At 24.6% G+C, this 22,910-nt stretch overlaps 7 protein-coding genes across 16 annotated transcripts in view; 4 read left to right on the forward strand and 3 right to left on the reverse strand.

Annotated features, from left to right (window-relative positions):
* The first annotated feature begins 589 nt into the window (after nucleotides 1–589).
* Nucleotides 590–3,604, forward strand: LOC122719758 (probable protein S-acyltransferase 23). The gene is made up of 9 exons (XM_043945891.1): nucleotides 590–890; nucleotides 1,179–1,426; nucleotides 1,541–1,655; nucleotides 1,748–1,873; nucleotides 1,983–2,428; nucleotides 2,508–2,757; nucleotides 2,827–2,999; nucleotides 3,078–3,243; nucleotides 3,319–3,604. Exons 2-9 carry the CDS (start codon nucleotides 1,251–1,253, stop codon nucleotides 3,520–3,522), a joined length of 1,656 nt encoding a protein of 551 aa, XP_043801826.1. The 5' UTR covers nucleotides 590–890; nucleotides 1,179–1,250; the 3' UTR covers nucleotides 3,523–3,604.
* Nucleotides 3,605–4,154: 550 nt separating this feature from the next.
* LOC122719749 (engulfment and cell motility protein 1) lies at nucleotides 4,155–7,051 on the reverse strand. Of its 2 annotated transcripts, none has more exons than XM_043945874.1 (7): nucleotides 6,790–7,051; nucleotides 6,400–6,693; nucleotides 5,886–6,314; nucleotides 5,387–5,803; nucleotides 4,881–5,318; nucleotides 4,485–4,791; nucleotides 4,155–4,398 (listed from the first exon to the last, which is right to left on the reverse strand). In XM_043945874.1, the coding sequence occupies exons 1-7, from the start codon at nucleotides 6,919–6,921 to the stop codon at nucleotides 4,235–4,237; spliced, it is 2,181 nt and encodes a 726-aa protein (XP_043801809.1). In that variant the 5' UTR covers nucleotides 6,922–7,051; the 3' UTR covers nucleotides 4,155–4,234. The 2 variants fall into 2 exon arrangements, with proteins under 2 accessions (XP_043801809.1, XP_043801810.1); XM_043945875.1 differs by having other exon boundaries at nucleotides 6,633–6,693; nucleotides 6,790–6,920.
* A 540-nt stretch (nucleotides 7,052–7,591) lies between these two features.
* Nucleotides 7,592–10,448, reverse strand: LOC122719761 (T-cell activation inhibitor, mitochondrial-like). Of its 3 annotated transcripts, none has more exons than XM_043945897.1 (8): nucleotides 10,176–10,448; nucleotides 9,986–10,100; nucleotides 9,082–9,473; nucleotides 8,698–9,010; nucleotides 8,524–8,624; nucleotides 8,320–8,481; nucleotides 8,010–8,141; nucleotides 7,592–7,943 (listed from the first exon to the last, which is right to left on the reverse strand). In XM_043945897.1, the coding sequence occupies exons 1-8, from the start codon at nucleotides 10,193–10,195 to the stop codon at nucleotides 7,709–7,711; spliced, it is 1,470 nt and encodes a 489-aa protein (XP_043801832.1). In that variant the 5' UTR covers nucleotides 10,196–10,448; the 3' UTR covers nucleotides 7,592–7,708. The 3 variants fall into 3 exon arrangements, with proteins under 3 accessions (XP_043801832.1, XP_043801831.1, XP_043801833.1); XM_043945896.1 differs by having other exon boundaries at nucleotides 10,193–10,447; XM_043945898.1 differs by having other exon boundaries at nucleotides 8,320–8,463; nucleotides 10,193–10,445.
* LOC122719764 (equilibrative nucleoside transporter 3) lies at nucleotides 9,977–13,768 on the forward strand. Of its 2 annotated transcripts, none has more exons than XM_043945900.1 (11): nucleotides 9,977–10,102; nucleotides 10,789–11,101; nucleotides 11,216–11,368; nucleotides 11,510–11,770; nucleotides 11,918–12,012; nucleotides 12,091–12,141; nucleotides 12,228–12,460; nucleotides 12,627–12,864; nucleotides 12,938–13,023; nucleotides 13,101–13,300; nucleotides 13,383–13,768. In XM_043945900.1, exons 3-11 carry the CDS (start codon nucleotides 11,223–11,225, stop codon nucleotides 13,492–13,494), a joined length of 1,422 nt encoding a protein of 473 aa, XP_043801835.1. In that variant the 5' UTR covers nucleotides 9,977–10,102; nucleotides 10,789–11,101; nucleotides 11,216–11,222; the 3' UTR covers nucleotides 13,495–13,768. The 2 variants fall into 2 exon arrangements, with proteins under 2 accessions (XP_043801835.1, XP_043801836.1); XM_043945901.1 differs by having other exon boundaries at nucleotides 11,930–12,012.
* A 236-nt stretch (nucleotides 13,769–14,004) lies between these two features.
* LOC122719783 (protein-L-isoaspartate(D-aspartate) O-methyltransferase-like) lies at nucleotides 14,005–15,884 on the reverse strand. Of its 4 annotated transcripts, none has more exons than XM_043945933.1 (6): nucleotides 15,830–15,884; nucleotides 15,307–15,396; nucleotides 15,056–15,195; nucleotides 14,692–14,917; nucleotides 14,535–14,620; nucleotides 14,005–14,460 (listed from the first exon to the last, which is right to left on the reverse strand). In XM_043945933.1, the coding sequence occupies exons 1-6, from the start codon at nucleotides 15,843–15,845 to the stop codon at nucleotides 14,284–14,286; spliced, it is 735 nt and encodes a 244-aa protein (XP_043801868.1). In that variant the 5' UTR covers nucleotides 15,846–15,884; the 3' UTR covers nucleotides 14,005–14,283. The 4 variants fall into 4 exon arrangements, with proteins under 4 accessions (XP_043801868.1, XP_043801867.1, XP_043801870.1 ...); XM_043945932.1 differs by having other exon boundaries at nucleotides 15,796–15,865; XM_043945935.1 differs by lacking the exon at nucleotides 15,830–15,884 and adding an exon at nucleotides 15,807–15,827.
* A 492-nt stretch (nucleotides 15,885–16,376) lies between these two features.
* On the forward strand, nucleotides 16,377–19,279 carry LOC122719760 (probable ATP-dependent RNA helicase DDX28). Of its 2 annotated transcripts, XM_043945895.1 has the most exons (8): nucleotides 16,377–16,517; nucleotides 16,599–16,817; nucleotides 16,928–17,236; nucleotides 17,335–17,592; nucleotides 17,666–17,776; nucleotides 17,843–18,234; nucleotides 18,325–18,584; nucleotides 18,958–19,279. In XM_043945895.1, exons 1-7 carry the CDS (start codon nucleotides 16,446–16,448, stop codon nucleotides 18,557–18,559), a joined length of 1,596 nt encoding a protein of 531 aa, XP_043801830.1. In that variant the 5' UTR covers nucleotides 16,377–16,445; the 3' UTR covers nucleotides 18,560–18,584; nucleotides 18,958–19,279. The 2 variants fall into 2 exon arrangements, with proteins under 2 accessions (XP_043801830.1, XP_043801829.1); XM_043945894.1 differs by lacking the exon at nucleotides 18,958–19,279 and having other exon boundaries at nucleotides 18,325–18,626.
* Nucleotides 19,280–20,303: 1,024 nt separating this feature from the next.
* The window catches only part of LOC122719737 (signal-induced proliferation-associated 1-like protein 2), a 28,518-nt gene continuing 25,911 nt past the window's right edge, over nucleotides 20,304–22,910 (forward strand). For both annotated transcript variants that reach the window (XM_043945849.1, XM_043945851.1), the window contains exons 1-2: nucleotides 20,304–20,802; nucleotides 21,034–21,129. In XM_043945849.1, coding sequence (XP_043801784.1) covers nucleotides 20,707–20,802; nucleotides 21,034–21,129 — 192 coding nt within the window. In that variant the 5' untranslated portion in view covers nucleotides 20,304–20,706. The remainder of the gene's footprint in view (nucleotides 20,803–21,033; nucleotides 21,130–22,910) is intronic.

Genomic DNA, 22,910 nt, shown 5'->3' on the forward strand with positions numbered 1-22,910 from the left:
ATTTGTATCATTTAATTATTTATATTTATTATCTAATACTTAACAATATTTGTCAAAATAACATTATTATAAAAATTTAATCTTTAATATTGAAAATATTTCTTTAAAGTAAAGTAAAATAAAGTAAGAATTGAGGATTAGCTATTTTGAGTGCTTTTGAAAAAATGTTTTTGATACTGACACAGAGATGACGCTGATGATCAATTCGTATTCTATCTCTATCCTTCTCTTATTATTTAACTTGTATTTCATACAATATTCTAAAGATGGCATTAATTCTCCAATTTTTGTTCTATCTCTATCTTTCTTTATTATTTGCTTTCCTTATCCATATTTGTTCTTGACATATATTACAAATGAGATATGGGATATTAATTAAATAAATTTTCATTATCTCTTTTTTAAAACTACAATATTATTTTTAATATAAAAGATATAAATATTGTATTTTTCGTTTTACAATGAATTTTTAGAATAATAATAATAATCTTGTAATTGTTAAAAACAAAAGAAAAGAGAAAATTAATATTAAATTTATTCTGAATCTCATCTGTGATATTAATTTCGCGCCTTACATTAGTACGCAGGCGTTTATTCACTCATAATATTGATTTGAATGCGCAAATCGTATAGGAATACTCTCATTTAGAAATGCAGATATTACTGTTTGTAATGTGATTCACTATTCTATTAAGAAAGTATTATTTCAAAATTTATCACATTGAAGAAAAAGGTGTACAATAAAAAGAAAATTAAAAAACATGGTTGGACCAAATATTTCCTTGTGACTAACCGTTCCGGAAGGTGGAACAACTTCTGTACAAAGCATATCTTTTAGAACACCTTCCGATCACGAGCGTACAAATTCGGAACTCGCAACGCTTTGCAAAGTAAGTCAAGATAGAAATCTTTGTTATATAAAAATATATATATTATGAAATATGTTAATATTATGAAAATATATGGCTAATTATTTTGTTAGTTAATCTTTATTAAAAGAATTTAATTTCAAAATTTAAACATATTTTATTATTTAAGTATCAAATATTTTAATTTAAATTTAAAAAAAATTTTCAATTTAAATTATGAATTAAAAATGTTTGGTATCTAAAAAAATTCTATTTATTACAAATATTAATATTAATATATGGAATAATCTTAAGTATAATTAATTTTAGGTATATCCTGTGAGCCCTGTAACAGGGCCTGGTGCAGCGAGATCCGTATGGGAATTAAGTCCCGATCCCGACATGGTCGGGCATCTACCCAATATTCCAATTTCTAATACTAATCATCAAAATCATGCACCATCTAAACAATTACGACAGGGAAATGGTCCCGACGATAATATTTATACTGATGAAACAGCTCCAGGTCAAACACCCTCTGATGAAACAAAACAAATTTTCGAACTTCTTAGATCCGGGTATTCATATTATATTATTTTTATAAATATAATTTTTATCATGAAAATATCATAAAATAATATATAGACGAACTCAAAAGTAAATTATTAAAATAATTAAAATATTTTTTTTAGTGAAATTGGAGCAGTCGATGAATTAGTAGAAAAAAATGGTTTAAATGTATTAAGTGCGAGAGATGAATGGGGATATACTCCTGCTCATTGGGCTGCTCTAGATGGAAATATTGAAGTTAGTTTTTTTTTAATGAAATAATTCTATTGATAAATTTTTTTTTATAAATAATAATAATTTATTTATTCATATTTATTATTATATTATAGGTAATGAGATATTTAATAGAACGAAATGGACCAGTAGATCTTTCTTGTCTTGGAACTCAAGGACCAAGACCAATACATTGGGCTTGTCGAAAAGGTCATAGTGCAATAGTTCAACTATTATTAAAGGTATTTTAATTAATAATTGATCTTATATATAAAATCATAACTTATTATCTATTAATTTTAATAAATAAATTAATAAATAAAAATATAAATTATTTTTATTTATTTTTAGGCAGGTGTTGCTGTTAATGCAGCAGATTTTAAAGGTTTAACACCTCTCATGACTGCTTGTATGTTTGGAAAATTTGCAACAGCAGCATTTTTGTTAGGATCTGGAGCATTAGGACATTTAACAGATATAAATGGAGATACTGCTCTTCATTGGGCTGCATACAAAGGTCATGCAGAATTAATAAGATTACTTATGTATAGTGGAGTAGATTTACAAAAACCAGATTATTTTGGATCTACTCCACTTCATTTAGCATGTCTTTCTAGAAATGTTAGTTGTGTTAAAATATTATGTGAAAAAAGTAAGATTGAACTAGAACCTCGTGACAAAAATGGTAAAACACCATTACAGTTGGCAAAAAGTCATAGACATTCTGAGATTGTAAGAATATTACAGGCTGAACAGAAACGACGAGCTAGATGGATTCCACCTATTAATGAACTTTGGTTTATATTTTGTTTTTTATAAAAAATATTTTACAAAATATCTTATCAATTAAAAATTTATATTTTTCTCTTTTTTAAGGGCATTATTATTTGGTGGAGCTGGAAATAGTAAGGGACCTATATTATTATTTATGGTATCTGTTCTTTTATGGGGATATCCAATGTATTTATTAAAATGTATACCATTAACATGGAATCTTTTACGCGGTAGTCATTATTGTTTTATTTATTGGAATATTGTTATGTGGATTTCATGGATTGTAGCAAACAGAAGAGATCCTGGATATGTACCACAAAATAGTGAAACCTATTATAGAGCAATTAAACAAGTATTTCATAATTTTATATCTTACTAAAAAATATTGGATATCATTTTATAAAACAATTTTTATTTTTAGATTCCATATTTTGATAAGTGGAAAAAAAGGAACGTAGTATTATCTCGTTTATGCCATAGTTGTAGATGTTTTAGACCTTTAAGGGCTAAGCATTGCAGGATTTGTAATAGATGTGTTACATATTTTGATCATCACTGTCCATTTATATATAATTGTGTAGGTTTAAGAAACAGGTAAATTTTAACAATTTATATTTAATTATAAATATAATTCAATATTTCTTAATTATAGTTATTAATCAATTATTTCAGAATGTGGTTCTTTCTTTTCGTTATGTGTGTAGCAATAAATTGTTCATTTACTATTTATTTTGCTTGTTACTGTATGGCAATTGAAGGAATCCAATTATTATATGTATTAGGTGTATTAGAAGCATTAGTATTCTGTGGACTTGGATGGATTTTGACTTGTACTTCAGTAAATATAAAAATTTGTTCTGCTGTAATATATCATATTTAATCAACTTTTTACAATAATCTTTTTAATCTACAGGTTTTGCATGCATGTATGAATTTAACTACAAATGAAATGTTTAATTACAAACGATATTCATATTTAAGAGACAAAAAAGGAAGATATTTAAATCCTTTTAGCAGAGGTCCTGTTCTTAATTTTATCGAATTTTTTTTATGTCCTCCAAATCACCAAGCAAATGACCCTCAAAATTATCAAATACTTTCAGAAGATATCATGTAAAAAATAATATAAATTGTAATTAGTATTTTTTAATAACATTATATCTTTAAGAAAACAAAAATGTTAATAATTAAGCACTCAATATTATATCATATATATATAATATATAATCTTCATTTTTAATATTATAACTTTTTATTTATAATATTAAATAAAACATGATTTAATAAATTTAATAATTTATTTTTAAGAATTTATTCTATTTAAAACATTTCTATTATGATTACAATAATATTATTAAAAAAAAATTACTAATAAAATCATACATAATTTTAACTTTTTAATTCTTATTATTATTATTATTAAATAAAAAAAGTATTATCAATTTATCAATATATTAGAAATGATTTATTATGATGATAATATCAGTAATATATATTATTGATACATTAAATAATTATAAATTGATATATATATATATACAAATTATATTAGAAATTATATAAAATATATCTTTGGTAAAATATACTATAATTTTGCATTTAATTGAAATATCAATATTTTTTAATCCATATAATTAAAAATTAAAAAATTGTTTATATAATTAAAAATATTATATTATAATATTAAAAAATTTTTAATTATTTATATAAAAATTATAAATTATTTAATGTAAAATTTAGTTTTAATAAGTGTCTAAACATTATCTTATTAATATATCTTATTAATATATCAAATGGCTATAACAATTAATAAATATAAAACAAAATTCTTATTTTAATTCATAACAAAAATCATAATTTGGTGGAGGATCAGGAACAGCAGGTGGATCTTGAGGAATATCAATCCCTTCTGTATCTAAAAGTCTCAATTTGATATCCATGGATAATAAAGTCTCAAGATCATTTTCCGCTTCTTTACTAGTCATTCTATTACCTGTGAAGATGTAAGATATAAACTTTTTAAATTTAATTTTAAATGGAAAAAAATAATTTAAGTCATGAATAACACTATTACAATACCAAGCAAAGCATTAATGCCATCAGTCCAATAATCAAAAACTTGTTCATCAGGAGCTACAAAATCTAAACTTGAAACTTCTACAGAATCTAAAATTAAAGAAAATGCTAATTGATGTGTAGTTTTCCGTCTTTGTAAATCTTTCATATGAGGACAATCTCTGCCAGTTAATAAAGCACGAATTTCAACAACAGCTAATTTTGTAGGAAGTTCATCAATTGTTGGTACTGATTTTTCATCACAATCACCATAATGAAATACTTTGTGATTTGGCGAAAGTCGAACATACCAGAACTTATCCTTAATTCTCTATTTACATACAAACATATTTATTATAAACATATAATTCTGAAAATTATCTGATTTTAAATTATATTATTTTATTAAATAATAAATACCTGTCCTCTAGCACTATATTTCATAAATCTAGTGCCTTCTACTAAAAATCCTAAGCGTTGTTGTTGAATCAATTCTAAAATTTCAGGTGTAATTTGTTCTCTAAGTTCAACTATTGGTCTTGCATGACTTTCCCATTCTTCTCTACTTGTCCTTTCTTGTTGCCATAAATTAGTAATAGTTGAATATGTTAATTGTTGTAATTTATTTTTGAATTTATCTAATCCTGTAGGTTTACATTGAAGAGCTCTAGTAATTTGTTCTCTTACAACAGAAAATACTTTTATAAAATCTTCAGTAGTAGCTCTCATTTCTTTCCAAGTCTTGTTTAAAAGAACTATGCACACACAATAAAATTCCTCAAATGGATGATCATGTGTAAAAAACATAGGATGATATGATTGTCCTTGTTCACTAGGTGCTTCTCCAATACGTAAAACCTAATTAAATTCAAGAAACTTCTAATTATTTGAGCTATCCATGTTTTAAATTTTATATATTCACTTACTTCACAAAGTAATTTAACAAGTTCTACACTTGTTCTACCAAAAGGACATTCATGTTCATCTGCCCTGCAAGAGTTTTCTAAAACAACTTTAGTATAACCTTCAGTATGATTACGTGCAAAATAAACCATACAATCTAGAGCAAGCATGCCAGGAGGAGTTTCAGTAAAATCAAGAGCAGGATTAATATCATATTTAAAACCTAATTTTTTATAATCTTTAGCAAAAAGACCTTGCTTTCTAGCAATAACATCTCCACCTATGGCTCCTTCAGTATCAAAAGCAATTCTTCGAAGTTCTTTTATTTTATCATGTGCATCTTGATCCTGTGGATCCATTTTTGTTATCATACGTTGTTCCAACAAACTTAACATAAGTGTTTGTAATACATAAAGTTGATGTGCCATTTCTGCACCAACCTATATTAAAATTTATTTCTATGATAAATTTATAATAATGATTATAAATATATAAGTAAATAAAAGATTCAATATTTTATACCTGACCAGTAGATTGTATAATATTTGTTAAAAACACATTTCTAACTTGCTTAGACTGAAGAGTTGCAGCAACAGCTTTACGTTTAGATAAATCTGCCTTAAGAAATAAGGCATTTATTAAAGCTATAGCATTTTGTTGTATTTGTGGACGTACACTTTGTAAATGCATCACCAAATTAGGAAAAGTCACTTCTTTTTCGACTTGTCCATATTTTCCTGAGGAATTTAATACTATATTTTCAAGAATACTAAGTGAAGCTTCAATAATATTAGTATCTTGAGTTACAGCTTGATTATTCACATAGCTTGCTACTTTATTAATAAAAGGTGTTTCTAATATATCCCATGAAACAATTCCATGATCCATTAGTTCAACAAATGATTGAAGTGAATATGCAAGAGCATTTCCCTTATATTTTTCACCTTCTACCTATAAAAGAATAACATTTCTCTTATTTATATAAATTATAACCAAATATAAACAATATAATTAAATGAAAAAAAAATGACAAAACCTGTGATATAATCAGGGCTAATCCCTGCTTATTAATGAATTCTAATGCAAATGTCATATCTGTGCTAAGAGTGCTTAATTTTTGCAAAGCAATAGTTTTTTCTTCTATACTTCCATTATTAAGTTTTGTTAAGATATCACAAGCTGTTTTAGAAGGCGAAAATTCTAATCTTAAAATACTACCATTTTTTACTTCATTACGATTTTTTTCTGTAATATAATTTTGATTATTACTTTCCGAAAATTGTAATGAATATGATTCAGGATCAGAAAGTCCCCATCCATTGCACAATTCCTAATAAGAAATAAATATTTGTATTATTTTCGTTTCATAAATTATTTTAATTTAAAAAAAAATCGATATAATATTATATAAAAAATAAACAAATACTTGAATAATTCCAGTAAGTGGATGTTTTTGATTAAATTCAATAAGTTGTGGTACTTGTTCTGTCATTTCAACAGCAATTTTCACGATATTTGAATCTTTCTGGACCGGCATTTTTATTGTTTGTGTGTACATTAAGTAATCAAAAATAATTATTATCACAAAATTGAAAAATACGATATGTGTTCGAAATTATCTTAATACAAATTTGACGTATCTCTTAACACCGTGACGGCCATTATGCTAAAAAACAGCAAGACAACTAACGGTTTCGCCCCACCATTATTAATAACATTTATTATATATGATTATATTAGTGATTAGATATTCAGATTAAATATATAGATTATTAATTACTAAATTTTAAATACATCTAAATTTTATATATTTTATTCTTAAAATTTCATAATTCTACACACACATATATGCACGCACATATACACAACGATTTTTTTTAATGATTGGTATTTCAATAAATTTTAACATTAATTTAAAAATTTTGTAATTTTTTTATTTTTCTATATGCGTTATTTATATTATATGGTTTTACAAAAAATTTTTTTTCATATTTTTTTGTTCAAATTCAAATACAAGAATAACAATAATAATTATATTTAACATGCAAATTATATATAAATTATAAAGAAATTCACAGTACTAACTGCATTTTATAAAGCATAATAAAAATTATTTGCTTTGTGCAGTTTTCTAAATTAATTTTTTATCTTATATATATTTATAATTTTGTTATCATATGTATAACAAAATTATATCTAATAATTATTATTAATTAATCATAATATAATTTCATATAATTTCATATAATATAATTCATTCATATAATTTCGTAACACAATTCTATGAATTGATATAAAGATAAAGAACTACAAAGAAAATATTTAAAAATATTTTACATTGTAATTCAAAGTTTCCAATCCCATGGTATACATAATACACCATCACTCATAATTGAGTAATAATGTGTCACCCATAACATAACATCTTTCAGCAAAGGAGCTAAAGTATTTTTATGTAATAATAAACGTTCACAACATTGTATCATCAAATCGGGAGTAATACTATCATCCTTATTTAGAATAGTCAAACCCAATTCCTGGATAACTTTATTATGAAGTTCACGTTCTACATATTTTATGCTATAAAAGAAAATTATTTAAAATAAAAAATAAATTTTTTAAATTAGTTTAAAAAAATGATCTCACTTGTTGTAATGATGTAATCTTTTAGTAGCTTCTTCTAAATTATCAGTAATAAAATTTACTAAAAGAAAACTTGGGCAAGAAGATGGAACAATAAATTGTCCAGTAGGAGAGAGCATTAAGGGACCTGCTTCACTGAAATTAAATAAAATTCATTTTATTATTATACACATATTATATATATATAAATTTATATAATATATCATACTTACAAATAAATTAATTAAATTTATTTTATACTTACAAATGAACTAAAAAAAAAATATATATATATATGTTAAATATATACATATAATAGTTATTTAATACTAACGTCTCAATTACAATTTCATACATTGACAAATCGGTTGGCCATACTTTTGGATAATTTCGTCGACCTCGGTAATCTGAGAGAGTAGTGATAAGTTGTTGTAGTTGTTGTTCATACTGGCTAACCATTACTTTCGGCATGAATTTCCTGCACATATAGAGTACCCTGAGCCTTACCGTCACTCAATTAATATGTTGTATTACGCACCGTCGACCCACTTTAATGTTAAGAAGCACTTGTGAAACTGCCTTCTCAAAAGCTGGTAATCTCAATAATACTACATCGTACTTTTGAATATTCTTAATTAACTGTAATGATAAATATTCATTTAATAGAGTATATATTATATAAACATACATAAGTTTAATAATGTATTCTTACATCAAGCCAATTGTGCCTAACTTCACCTGAATTTAACATAACATTTCCTTCTACACTAATGCCTGTATCATTGGCAAAAACAAGTGTCCTATTTTTGAGAACTTCCATTGATTTAGGATGATGTTCAGATAATGCTTTAAAAGCTAATAAACATCCTCTGTAATGAGCTATATTCCAACCACAATCCCATATGATATTTTTTAAACCTAATTCAGAGCATAATATCTTTTCTAGTTTTTGTACTTCCTCTCTTATTGGTCTACATGCTTCTAATTTTACATGTACTTCATTAATGTGTTTATCTAAATATGCTCTATGAAATCATAATTAGTTTAAATTATTTAATTATTTAAAATAAAAAATTAAAATATAAAAAAGCCTTACTTAAGAGTATCAGGTTCTGAATTAATTTTTCTTTTCATTAAAATAGATGCATAAATAGGATTATCTTCTAGTTCTGAAAAATCTATATCTTCTCCAACTCCTTTTCTTTGCCAGAATTTTGATTTATATTTTGTACTATCAGTTGGTTTTTGTTCTTCAATTTGATCTACAAATGTTGTTGGCAAATCACATGTTTTTAAAATAGAGAGTATAGTTTGTCGTATATCCTTTTCTTTTAATTGTATCTGTACTAAAGTAAATTTTCCAGCTTTAAGTTCTTCTTCATTTTTTGAACGTAAGTAGAATGGTAAAATAGTAGGTCTTATTGGTCTTTGCTGTTGTAAACTTTCTATAATAGAACTTAACTGTTTTAAAGAATTTTCATTTACTGTCTGAAACATTAAAAGTAAAAAAAATTAAATTTAATATATGTGTATATATATATATATATATTTAATTACATTTAACATTTTTATTATTTATTTTATATATATATATTAATAAAAAAAAATTAAATTTAATATATATATTTAATACATTTTTATTATTTATTACATTTGATATATATATATATATATATTAATAAAAAAAAATTAAATTTAATATATATATATATATATATATATAATATATTTTTATTATGTATGTACATTTATTTATTTTCTAACTAATAAAAATTATAAACTTTTCATAGTGTAATATATTTATTTATATATAAACATTATGTGCATTATATGCATACACATATATGCAATAATTATTGCACTTCCTTTGTTCTATAAATAATCTCAATTACAATCAAACGATAAACTGCGTTGCCGTCGCGTAATCGATTTAAATTACTTACACTTTGAAAATTTAGTTATAAATTATCTACGTTATCATAATTAAAATATATATTTACTCTTTGTGTAGGATATTGTCCAAAAAGATCAGGATGAACAGTAAAATAAAAAGGTCGGAGTGCAGTAGATATTTCACCTGTACTTAAAGCTCTTACTGCATTTTTTCTGCAAAAACTGTAAGAAAATAATTATTAAATTGTTTTAAATTATAAAAAATAATATAATTTAATTATATTTTGAGAATTTTACAATGTATATTTGTTTACCATCTTCCTAATGCACAATACATTTTTGTAATCTACTATATCATCACACGTTCATATCACGTTAAGATTTACAAGTTGAAATACGATAAATATATTCATTATTCATTACTTTAACTAAATATACTACATTTACAAATAAATCTGTCCAATATTAGTCGTAGAATATGATCTTTTAGATATATAATAAAAATAAAAACTACTGACATATACTTTTCCGTATAAGTATCTTTACATCGCGTCAGTATGCAAACTCGAATAACATTGGACTTGAACCTCTTCTTTTTGTCTAATCAATGGTGCGATCTATAGAGTATAAGAATACATGACATATATTGAAATGATCATCATATGTGTGATAATTAGTTAAATTATTATTTATTATGTGCAATGTAAAGATGAGTTTTATTAATAAAAAAAACATTATTAAATTTAAAATTTTCTAGTTTATATATATATATATATATATATATATATATATATATATATATATAAACATATTTATATTTTATTTTTACATGATGCATTGCATAGTTTAACAATATACGTCAGTAGTATCAATACTTTATATACTGCATCAGCTGTTTTTGTTTTTATAGATGTAAACATATAATGAAAAGAAGAATATTAAGATTAATACAATATTAAGATTAATACTATAGTATTTAGTTATATCTGTGTTAGTCACAGGTGGTCGAAAATGATATATATGTATATTATACACATAATGTTTCGACATTTTAAAACAATACGATATTGAAAATACTATCAATCATTTGATAGACATGATTCATTAAACATGGTTTTTCGAAAGTTTTTATATGTACTATACAACAAAATATAAATAAATATCCTACATTCTAAATGAATTATCAAAAGAAAAATTTGTGACAACTTTGTATATAACATATTGTAAGTACAAAATATAAATATGTATAATATTCAATTAATTTTATAATTACTGAAAATTTTATAACAAATTGTTTTACATTCCTTGTGTACTAATTAATTTTTTTATATATTTAGTTTCAGTATGTCATATTCTATCAATAGAAGACCTTTATTAGGAAGTGCATCAGATAGTGAATTTGAAGATGACTTAGAAACTGAAGCTGATGATCCAAATATTTCTATTCCAGATGAAAAACCATTTTTTAAGCAATATGAACCTTATGACAAGTAATAACTTTTGTAGACATTATTGTGAATGTCTCTTATATATATGTATGTGTGCGCGCGCGTGTATGTGTATGTGTGTTTTATTACATTTCATTTTAAATTTATATAATTTTAAAAATTATTTTCTTTTTTTTTTTTTAGATATAATCTTGCATACATTGTTTTTTATGTACTTGGTATAAATACATTAATTCCTTGGAGTTTTTTCATCACAGCTGATGATTATTGGATGTATAAATTTCGAGAAATACATGAAAATTCTTCTAAAAATATTAATTATACTCATATACAAAACTTGGAAAAAAGAACTGATCTTCAAGCTAGTTTTACATCATATTTAAGTGTAACAAGTGCAGTACCAAATACATTTTTTTTAATTATAAATGCATTTATTAATAAAAGGTAAGTAAATTCTATGATATTAATTATGGAATAAAAAAGAATTAATAATATAATAATATGATATATATAAATATATAAATAAAATATATATAAATATATATAAATAAAAAGAAATTTTAAACTACATAAGAAATATTAAAATAACAGAATTTCTTTAAGAATAAGAATGGTGGGCTCTCAATGCACAATATTATTATTTTTTATTTTAACAACAATATTTGTTAAAATAAATACAGATAAATGTAAGTTTTCGAAACAAAAAATATTTGATATAAAATTAGGTATTTTAAAATAAAATAAAATATAAATTTTATTTTTAGGGCAGGGAACTTTTTTAATAGTTACTTTGACCACAGTAGCATGTGTAAATGGTATATATATACATTTTAAATTTAAAATATTATTGAATAATTTGATAAAATTTGATAAAATGATAAAATTAAATATATGTTTATAGCTGCAAGTGCAATTTTTGGAGGAAGTTTAATGGGTATTGTTGGACGTTTTTCTTCAAAATATATAACAGCTATGTCAAGTGGACAAGCTCTTGGTGGGATTATTACTGCCACGGCAGAAATATGTTCTCTTTGGATTGGTGCTAGTCCTATTCTTTCAGGTCTAGTTTATTTTATTATTGGAGATGTTATATTATTTTTATCTTTGATTGCATACATAGTTCTAGAAAAAGCAGTAAGTAATTTAGCATTTTAATATAAATATATATTAATGATATTCATCATTAGATACATATGTTTTATAAGTAGCTTATGATAATAATGCAGATATAAATAAATAATACACTGTATATTAAAGAAAGGAATTAAATTACATAGATATTATTTATATTTTATAACAGACATTTTTTAAGCATCATATGATAGAAAAATTACCCGAAAATGTAGAAGCAGATTTTTCAATAACTGGAGAAGTAACTTTTCCACATGGCACTACAGTATCTTATAAGCGTATTATAAAAAGAATTTGGCATTATGGTATTAGTGTACTTTTAGTATTTTTTATATCTCTTTCTGTATACCCAGCACTTACTGTATTAATAGAAAGTCAGTATAAAGGAAAAGGTTATATATGGAATGGTAAGTTTTATAATTGAATTTTATATAAAATCATTTAAATATATAATTTATATGATTCTTTTTTTTTTTATAGATATCTATTTTGTGCCTGTGGTGACCTATCTCATTTTTAGTTGTGGTGATTACACTGGAAGAATATTATCAGGCATTTTTCAATGGGTTTGTATAAAATAATTAAAAATAGCAATTTTCTTTTATCAGAATAATATTTAAATGCATACAAAACAATTTTTTAGCCAAAAAATAAACCATGGCAAATTATATTTTTAAGTTTGATGAGAATTGCCTTCATACCAGCTTTTATGTTTTGTAATGCACAACCTCGACATCATCTCTCTGTTTATATTCATAATGACATTTATTATATTTTAATAACTATTGCATTTGCCATCAGCAATGGCTATTTATGTAATTTAACACTTATTTTAACTCCTACGTAAGTTATGTATAAAATATATATAATGTTACACACATTAACTCAATAAATTATTAATTTTATACTAAAGATTTTTAAATAGAGTTGTAGATTCTCAAGAGAAAGAAATTGCATCTGTTATGATGGGAGCTTTCCTTGGCATAGGATTAATATCAGGTTCTGCATTCAGTCTATTCATGGTTAAAATAATTTAATTATAATTTAAAAAAAATTTCACTGCCCTTTATATATTTAAAATGAAATAGGACCACAGAACATAATATCACATGATATTAAATAAATTTATTTTATAATTATTTTATATTTCATGACAAAATTAATCAATGTAACATTTAATATATTGCAGTAAATTTTTAAGCATTTCTTTGAGAATATCTATAATCAAATTTAACCATTTCATAATTACATAAAATATTTTATGTATAAAATGAATATAATTATATGTAACAGATCTAAAATATATATTAAAGATTTAATTATAATATAATATTATTAAAAATTACAACCAATTATGTATTATGTATTACTTAAATATTATATTTTTAAAAAATAAATTATAATAAATATTTTAATTACTGTCAAAACTAAAACTATAATATAATATATATACATAAATTTATATTTAGCTGTAATAAAAAAAAAATGTAATTAAATTCAATATCTGTTATTATAAACTAATTAAAACTTTTTAAATAAATAAAAGATTTCATTAAAGAGAAAATCTTATTGATATCCATGTCAGATATATTGACACAGAATATATATTACATACATTTTATAGTATTTTGTGTTACTAAGATTATATCATATACAATTTGAATTTTATTTATGCACATAATAAATATAATTTAAATTTTGTTTAATATAATTTATCATTTTGTGCATATATTAGAATAAATATAACTAAAACTATAAATTTTAATTACTATTTTAAATTTAATTCACAGAAAAAAATTACTCACTTATTGGAGCACACATCTATTTCATGAAATATAATATTGATTATCTCTACTAGTTAGTGGAACAAAAGCTACACCTGTAAGAGGCTTTTGTGTAATGCTCCCATCATGTATTTTGTCAACCTGTATTAACATTTGATCTGATATTCCTGAACCTACTGGTAATACCATACGTCCTCCAACAGCTAATTGATCAATTAACTGTGCATAGAAAATATTTTAATAAGTATAAATTAAATTTTTATAATTCATTAAATATTTAAATTTTTTCTTACCGCATGTGGCAATTCTTTAGCAGCAGCTCCTACATGAATAGCATCATATGGTGCTTGTTGTGGGAATCCTAATCTTCCATCTCCATCTAAAATGTTATATCTCTTATATAAAAGATACAAATCTATAATATTTCCAAAAAATTTAAAAAATAATTACCAACAAATTGAATACGACCATATTCAAAAAGTTCTGGATTATCCTTCTTAATGTTTTCTATAGCAAATAGGTTTAGTTCAGGAATATGTTCAATTCCTATAACTAATCCATTTGGCCCTGTCATCAATGCCATACATGCTGTTAAATATCCAGAACCAGAACCCACATCTAATGCTCTTGCACCATTAAATAACTTTTCTTCAAGTATTTCCAATGCATATGCATGCTGAATAATTTTAATTTATAAATTTTATTAATATATTTATTTTAACATAATATAATATATATAAATTATATTATAATATAATATAATATAATATAAATATATAAATGTAAATATAATGTGAATTCAGAAGGTATATACCATATGAGGAGCACTTATAGTTGCACCATAACCAATCTGTTGTGGAGCATCAAAATATGCATATCCAGAACGAACATAATGTCCCCTATCTACAGCAGACATTGCTTCATAAACTCTCTCAGTTTTAATTATTCCTGATGCTAAATTCAAAACATTGATTTATTTATAATATTACTTCTGTTAATAAATATAATTTAAAAAATATATAAATAAACAATTTATAATAATTATGCTGTATTTATATTGCTTACTCCTAAGATATTCTACAAGATCTTGATTAGTTCTTCCATTAAATCTTGCAAACCAGGCCATTTCAAATACAGGAAACAATAAACTTATCACTATGAAAATAAAACACGATAATTTTATCACAAATTGAATTTCCGTAAATCGTGATTTAATGAAGCACTCGAAATATGATCGTTGTAATAATTCACTTATAAATTTGTTAGAACGGCTAACTAATTAAATATATTAATATTTATCTATGTTAATATTTTCATTAAAAAAACAAAAAATAAATTTATTATATATGCAAAATACTTCAGCAGCTTTAAATATAATTATATATGCAAATACTTCAATAATATTAAAAAACAAGTAAAATGAAACCGCCTAATTCAATATAAATCAAATATAAATTTATTTGCAACAAATATAATTGATATACTGATTTTAATGTATCTGTCTTGTACGTATATTGCAAATTTCTAATAAAATAGAACTTTATCAATATGTACTGAATACAGACAGATATGAAAGATCAAGACGTACAAGACCAACGTAACATATCAAATAACGAAGTGACATGTAATGATGCAATACGGTAGCAACACGATAGATTTGTTTTCAAACTAGTCAATGAAATTGTAAATATATGTCATAACATAAAAAACACTATACCAGATACTTTACTAGGAACATTATAATCATCTAGTAATAAATTAATTTTCAAATATTCATTTTCAATTATTTCTTATTGTTCAAACATTAATTTCAGTTTTTAAAAGTTGAAATGTATAAATTAAATTTGTTAGCTAATTAATCTTTTGTTTATTACTAGATAATATACTAGTGTAATTAATTATAAAATTTTATTTTTATTATAATTATACTAAATTACTTATTATAATTAAAAAAGCAGGAATATTTTAATAAAATTAATTTCAAATTATTTTGAAAAGTTTAAATTTGATTTAATTCTGTAATTAGATATTCATTCATTGAATATTTCATCTATATATTATTTTTTTCTTAGTTCTTAGTATTGCTATTTCATCTATATGTAATTTTTTCTATGGTAACACATGTTATGATACTATTAGTATTTATGTTTAAACAATTAATATAATGTAAAAACTATATTTTTGTTATAAAGATTATATATAAAATGTTATTTCGATTTTGTCATATTGGTTGCAAAACTATTAATATATCATTTGTCAATTTTACAAGGCACTATGTAATTACATATTTAATATTTGATTTTTTTTATATGATGTATTTTGTATTTTGAGTTAATTTTATATTAATTTCAATTTAGGCAAGAGCGGTAGTTAAAAGCCGTCAAAAAAAAAATGAAATAATTGATAATGAAGTAAAAAATCAAGAAAAAAAAATACCAATAATACTTTCTAAAAAAAAATTATATGACTTTTATACAGATGATATACATATTAAGAAGAAATTAATATTAGCTAGTCATGGATGGAAAAATAGAAAATCCAAAAGTGACCACTTTTTTATATATCCTTATCACAATGTATAATAATTTTTATCTATTTTTGTATATGTACATGTATTGTATATGTGTGTGTGTGTGTATATATGTATTTTATAGTACATGTTTCATTATTACAATTTTTTTTACAGGATAAGACAGAGATAAATAAAATTGATTTTGAAGCATTTGAAGAGCTTAATATAAATAATTCTGTATGTACTAATTTAGAAAATTTAGATATATATAAACCTTCAGAAATTCAGAAATTAGGAATACCAAAAATTCTTCAAGGATGTAACGTATTATTAGCAGCAGAAACTGGATGTGGAAAAACATTAACTTATCTTTTGCCATTGGTAACTAAAATTTTAATATGGAAACAAAATATGCAAAGTAATATAAATACTCCATTTGGCTTAATTATAACTCCTTCAAGAGAATTAGCAGTTCAAATTGCGGTTAGTAAATTATATTATTAATATATTAGTAATATAAATCTAAAACTTTCATTTATATATTATAATATTTACAAAAAACATTCTATTTTTTTTTTTAGTTGGAATTAATTAAGATATCTAAAGATCTTGATATTAAAATAAAAATAATCACTGGTGGCAGAACAAAAAAAATATTATTGAATCCTCCTGTGGGTCATGTTGATATTCTTGTTTGCAGTTTTGGAGTTATTAGTAAATTGACAACATTTGGTGTATATAATCTGAAATTTGTAAGATTTGTTGTCTTAGATGAAGCAGATTCCTTGTTTCATCATTCGTTTGAGGAGAAATTAAGAGTATTTATGAAAAGAATATTTGTACGTAAAAAAAAAAAAAAAAGAAAAATGTTTGATAAATAAAATAAATTTCATGAAGTTTTAATAAATACAGGTTGAAAATCATCATACAACAAAAGATGAATTCACTGATTCACCTCAACTTATTTTAACTTCTGCAACAATTCCTTCACGGATGAAGAATGTATTGAATGGAATTGTAAATGTAAGTGATAGAACTTAAGTGATTTTAAAAATAATTTTAAAAAACAATAAATAATTTTATTTGTAGCCAGATTCATTAAAACATATAACAACAAAAAAATTACATAAAATATTGGTTCCACAAAAATTTATGAGATTAATACCGAGTGAAAAACCTGTGGAACTTCTGAAATATATAAAACCTAAAGTGTTAAATAATCAACGCATAATTGTATTTTGTAATCAAAATAGTACTTCTTATTGGCTTTCTTCTTTTTTACACGAGTGTGGTATTAAAGTTACAAATTTAAATGGCGATATGCCATTGTCTGTACGACGAGGAAAATATGGAGAATTTATAAATGGTAAAACTATGGTATTATCTATGACGAACGGAGGTTCCCGAGGTTTAAATACAGTGATGGTTAATCATATTTTAAATTATGACTTTCCATTAGACACAGCCAGTTATATTCATAGGTATTCAATTTATTTAATTTATTTTCAATTTAGATTTTCTATTTATAAATAAATAGAAAAAAATATTGAAATATTATATATTTTATTTAGATGCGGTAGAACTGGCAGAATAGGTACCATAGGTGCTTGTAGAGTGACAAATTTTATTTCCAAAGTAGGAGAAGTCGTTATAGTTCAAAAAATTGAAATGGCAGCTAGAAAAATGAAACCAATACCTCTGTTCAATCTCGTGGATAAAGAAGAAGAAGAAGAATTGGAAATAGAAAATGATTACCCAGAAGAAATAATCGAAGATTTACATAACGTAGAAAATATTCCATATTGAAATTTAAATGTTTTTTTTATATAATGTAAATAAACATATATAATTAATTATTAACAAATAACAAAAATTATTTATATTTTATATTTACTTTATATTTTTCATATTCTATTTATTTTATAATACGTGTTCGCTGAAAAGTCTTCTATGAAACCTTTTAGGTGAATCTCGATAGAAGGATAAAAAAATCGATTAAGTGTCATTGACCTTAAACCTATTTAATTTTATTTAACTCCTTTATTAATTCTTTATATCTTCTATATAAAATAATAAATATATTTAATAAATTGTTTCTTAATTGTTTCATAAAAATGTTTTATCGAGTTTTTATAGGACAAAGTTAATGATAATTCTTATATCCGTTAATAGTCCATCGATTCGTTTTATCTTTTAAATTTCAGAATTTTGTGCTTTTGGATCAAGGAAGGAAGCTTTCGACCCACACGTGTATTTCTATTCATCCGTCAATGTTCCGTCATGTCCGGCGGCACTCCTACACTGACCGCCTACATATCGCAAACAGAACTACTATAATCCAAATCGTATGTCTAGACCAGTTTATTACTCGCATTGTATTTTAACGAAATTAAGTGTGGTTGTAGGTATTCCGATATTTGTCTTTCTCTGGGGTGTGTCATAATGTTTCGAATGATAATATTATGAGTATATCATGTAGATGAAAATTGTCGATGAATCGGTAAAATAAAATTTTTTTCAATATTGCAAAAATTTTTTATCTTAAATATAAAATTTTTATCTAAAAATATAAAAATATGTCATACAAATATAATAAATATTATTTTTTTTTTATACTTAACTTATTATTCCTATAAATTGTAATTCCTATTAAAGAAAATAACTTATAGCTAGTTTCTTATTGATGAAAAATTATATAAAATATATTAAAATGTATAAAAAAAGGAAACGGAAACGGAAACGGAAACGTGATGAATAGTCAAGAGCAAAGACAATGAAAATGAATTAATTAGCGTGGGTAGTTGCACGTCATTTAGGACACATGGAGGTATCTTATATACAAATTATAAAAAACTTTTTCTATAAATTAAAAAAGAATAATAAATTATCTGAAATATATTTGTACGTGTTTAATTTTTGATGAACTTTGATTTTTTCAATCGTTGAAGAACAATGCAATTAATTTTGAACATATTTTAATTAAGAAAATAATTTTTAGAATCTTTTATTTTTTATACAGATTATAAACCGATGTTCTAATTTAATTTTAATTCTTGTTAAAGAATCAGACATGCCTGACCCGAATTACAAAGAGTCAATTTGTCGAATTACGGTCACAATGAATCAAACTAGAATAAATGTTATAGATATTTTTCATACAGTTATGAAAAATATTACGAAAAATATATAAAAAAATTAAGAATTTTTTCAACATTATTTAATTCATGTATAATATTAAATGTTAATAAATAAACGTTGTAAAATATCAAATTTTTTTAAATTAAAAGTATTTTAAAAGAAAAAAAGAAAAAATTAAAAAATTTATATTACTTATTATATTATCATACAATATGTATATATATATATATATATAAAAAAAATATTTGATTTATACTTAACTGTCGGCAATTTATCCTCGTAACGAGCGCTTTAGTTTCGAAGAGACGCGAATATCGACGTAGAATGGAGTGGGGATCTTCGTGGCCGTCGTAATAGAAGCGAACTCAGTTGTTCTGCGACGCGCAACTTGTTAGCGTCGTGGTATTGTGTATCGCGTTTCATTTTGCTGTTTAACTTTTTCATATGTTTTCTTTGTTTAAACAATTGTCGTAGTGATTTATTTGTCTATTCTTAAAATCTTGAACATATATTATTTAATAATAATTGGAAATATATACTTCGATATTATCTGAAGGAAGGTTACGAATCGACACGCCAGGTCCGGGTTGACGAACCCTCTGAAAGAGGCGGACACGTCGGTTCTCTAAAAATGCAGCGCGTCGTTAGAGCTTAACACGCCTATGAATCGTGTGAACGGAAAATAATAAACGACATTCTTAAAATTAAAAGATAAACGAGAGCGCAAAAAGAGCAATCGTATCATCATTGTACTTGGAGTGGAAAGGAAATCGATCGAAAAAAAAAGATCGAGATGTGTAATCGAAACGACAACGATGACGATGACAACGCCGCATTGTTGGATCGCTACTTCGAAGGAATCGAGTTTCAATCTCGAATCGAAGGATTTTGAAGCTCGATCAATTTGTAGTGTAAGTGATTGTGAGTCGTGAAATAATTACTTTTTTAACGATAAAATATATCGTGAGTTCAGACAACGTGTTTCATAACGATATTTATCGATTGTTGATCGTCCTGTGCGAGTTAGTAATATGTGTAAAGAGAATCGAAACTAGCGAAGGACGTAGAGATACAATTGAAACGTGCGTGCTGAATTAATAGTGTGTTAGTGGAGAAAATTTCGTTTATTTTTGTGTTGGTAGAAAGACCCGGAAGCCGCTATATTGGAGAAGAAGCGAGAAAGCGGCGTGCCGCTCTTCTGTGTACCGCGGCAAAGGCGATCGTCGCAGCCTGAAAATGTAAGTTTATTTTATAATGTTCCATAGTCGAGTCTATCGCGATTGGACTAATCTTTGAATGAATAAACTCGATGTATATATATTCATAGAATGAATATTTATGCGTATTGTATTGTGAATTAATAGGAACTGAAATTTTATTCACGATGATATTTTCAAGAATGAAATCATCACGATATGATATAGTATACGATATATGAGAGTACATTTTAAATAAATATTTTCTCATGATCTAAAAATATAATATAATCGCAAATATCATAATCATAAATTACTTAAAAGATTATTTGTTAGAAGATCAAATTTTTGCAAAATAAATGTTTCCTACTATAAAGCTTGATTCATATTCCGCAAGAAAGATGGGTTAATGTCGTATAATATCGGTAGGTGAAGGTCATCGCTGGATGCCAATATCGTACTATCAACGAATTTGTAGTGCTGTAGCATCCATGCTCTATACAAACATATATATATTACATATATCATATTACATATATTTATAAACAATTTGTTGTCGATCGTTAAGTTATAATATCTTTTAAATGATTACATTATTTTCGCCTTTTATTGAAAGTTGTAAAAAAATTGAAATAATTCTTTTTATAACCTCGATTTCAAAAGAAGAAATAATTTGCATCATCATATTCGTATTGTTAATTTAATATTCACGAGTCTTATTAATCTAATACTAACGAATCCAATCTTTTTTAATATTTCAATAAACAAAAGTGCAAAATGATTTCAATGATTTTCTCACGATCAATGGTGATCGATCGAACAAAGTTATCCAGCGTTTGGTATAGTATATACGCTATATAGTACGTTCATGTTATTCAACCAATATTTTTGGAAAAAATGTTGCGTGAGATTAGCGTATCCTAAAGTAGCCGTTGCAAGGGAAAGAAACCTTTGTGCGTAGCCTACAATGTTATTGTATTCCCAGCACGTATAGGCAATGGGAGTTCGTTATTACGCCTACTTCCGGTGGTCGGTTCGTGACGCGGAGTCGCACAAGCTTTAACTGTTCGAATATTTCAAGTATTTCCCCCGCGATCAAATATTCAACCAATCGTTTATACGCAAAGGTTTTTCAATACAACAAGGTATGCAAGAAAATATACATATCGCAAGTCGTATTAATTAAAAAGATGATTTAAACCGTTCGTTTGTTTTTAGGAATCAAAAATATAATTTTTCAATTCTTGTAAAATTCATTGTCAAAATACAATATATACCTGCACCTATTCATGTGAAAAGTATAACCCGCTATTCGAAAATATCGAAGAAGCCAATCCCAGCTGGAATTTTAGAACAGCTGCAGGCGCATACCTAAGCGATAGCCAGCCAGCCTTGCCTCAGGTCTCAGAAACGCTCGTAAACTCGATCCCTCGTCTCAACTCGATCCAACTCGACTTGACTCGGTTTGACTCGAATCGGGATACATAGATAGACAAAAATCGCTCTGGTTTTCTACAGGCTGCAGCCGAAGCAAATTAAGTATGTAAGATACTTAACCTGCTTTCTCAAACTCCTGAGAAAGCATCTTGTTTGTACCGACTCGCATAGTATTAACTGTTTTCGTAATACGAAGTCTACGAACGAGCAATATATAAAATTATTCGAGAGAGAAAAAAAATTCTGTCGTTTGTCAAACAAATTTTTTTTTTAATTTCGTTCAATTGTTTTAAATTATTTCGAGATACATATTTTGCCCATTGATTGTATCGTATTATTATCTTATTATTATTTAGATTAGAGAATAACGTGTAAGCGTTTTCCCT

The sequence above is a fragment of the Apis laboriosa genome, unplaced genomic scaffold, assembly GCF_014066325.1.
Source record: "Apis laboriosa isolate Shangri-la unplaced genomic scaffold, ASM1406632v1 scaffold9_cov152, whole genome shotgun sequence".
NCBI classification, from domain to species: domain Eukaryota; kingdom Metazoa; phylum Arthropoda; class Insecta; order Hymenoptera; family Apidae; genus Apis; species Apis laboriosa.

Coding starts and splice junctions, on each gene's coding strand:
- LOC122719758 (XM_043945891.1), top strand. CDS start 1,251: ATGGTCGGGCATCTACCCAATATTCCAATTTCTAATACTAATCATCAA. Junction 1,427..1,540: donor TTCGAACTTCTTAGATCCGG/GTATTCATATTA, acceptor TATTTTTTTTAG/TGAAATTGGAGCAGTCGATG. Junction 2,429..2,507: donor CCACCTATTAATGAACTTTG/GTTTATATTTTG, acceptor CTCTTTTTTAAG/GGCATTATTATTTGGTGGAG.
- LOC122719749 (XM_043945874.1), bottom strand. CDS start 6,921: ATGTACACACAAACAATAAAAATGCCGGTCCAGAAAGATTCAAATATC. Junction 6,694..6,789: donor CACTTACTGGAATTATTCAA/GTATTTGTTTAT, acceptor ATTTCTTATTAG/GAATTGTGCAATGGATGGGG. Junction 5,319..5,386: donor TTGTTAAATTACTTTGTGAA/GTAAGTGAATAT, acceptor GAATTTAATTAG/GTTTTACGTATTGGAGAAGC.
- LOC122719761 (XM_043945896.1), bottom strand. CDS start 10,215: ATGTATTGTGCATTAGGAAGATG. Junction 9,011..9,081: donor TCAGAACCTGATACTCTTAA/GTAAGGCTTTTT, acceptor ATGATTTCATAG/AGCATATTTAGATAAACACA. Junction 8,142..8,319: donor TATGAAATTGTAATTGAGAC/GTTAGTATTAAA, acceptor ATTTAATTTCAG/TGAAGCAGGTCCCTTAATGC.
- LOC122719764 (XM_043945900.1), top strand. CDS start 11,223: ATGTCATATTCTATCAATAGAAGACCTTTATTAGGAAGTGCATCAGAT. Junction 12,013..12,090: donor TAAAATAAATACAGATAAAT/GTAAGTTTTCGA, acceptor TTTTATTTTTAG/GGCAGGGAACTTTTTTAATA. Junction 13,024..13,100: donor TATCAGGCATTTTTCAATGG/GTTTGTATAAAA, acceptor ACAATTTTTTAG/CCAAAAAATAAACCATGGCA.
- LOC122719783 (XM_043945932.1), bottom strand. CDS start 15,865: ATGTCACTTCGTTATTTGATATGTTACGTTGGTCTTGTACGTCTTGAT. Junction 15,397..15,795: donor TTCATATCTGTCTGTATTCA/GTACATATTGAT, acceptor TTATTTTCATAG/TGATAAGTTTATTGTTTCCT. Junction 14,918..15,055: donor CTATAAGTGCTCCTCATATG/GTATATACCTTC, acceptor AAAATTATTCAG/CATGCATATGCATTGGAAAT.
- LOC122719760 (XM_043945895.1), top strand. CDS start 16,446: ATGTTATTTCGATTTTGTCATATTGGTTGCAAAACTATTAATATATCA. Junction 16,518..16,598: donor TCAATTTTACAAGGCACTAT/GTAATTACATAT, acceptor ATTTCAATTTAG/GCAAGAGCGGTAGTTAAAAG. Junction 16,818..16,927: donor TTATATATCCTTATCACAAT/GTATAATAATTT, acceptor TTTTTTTTACAG/GATAAGACAGAGATAAATAA.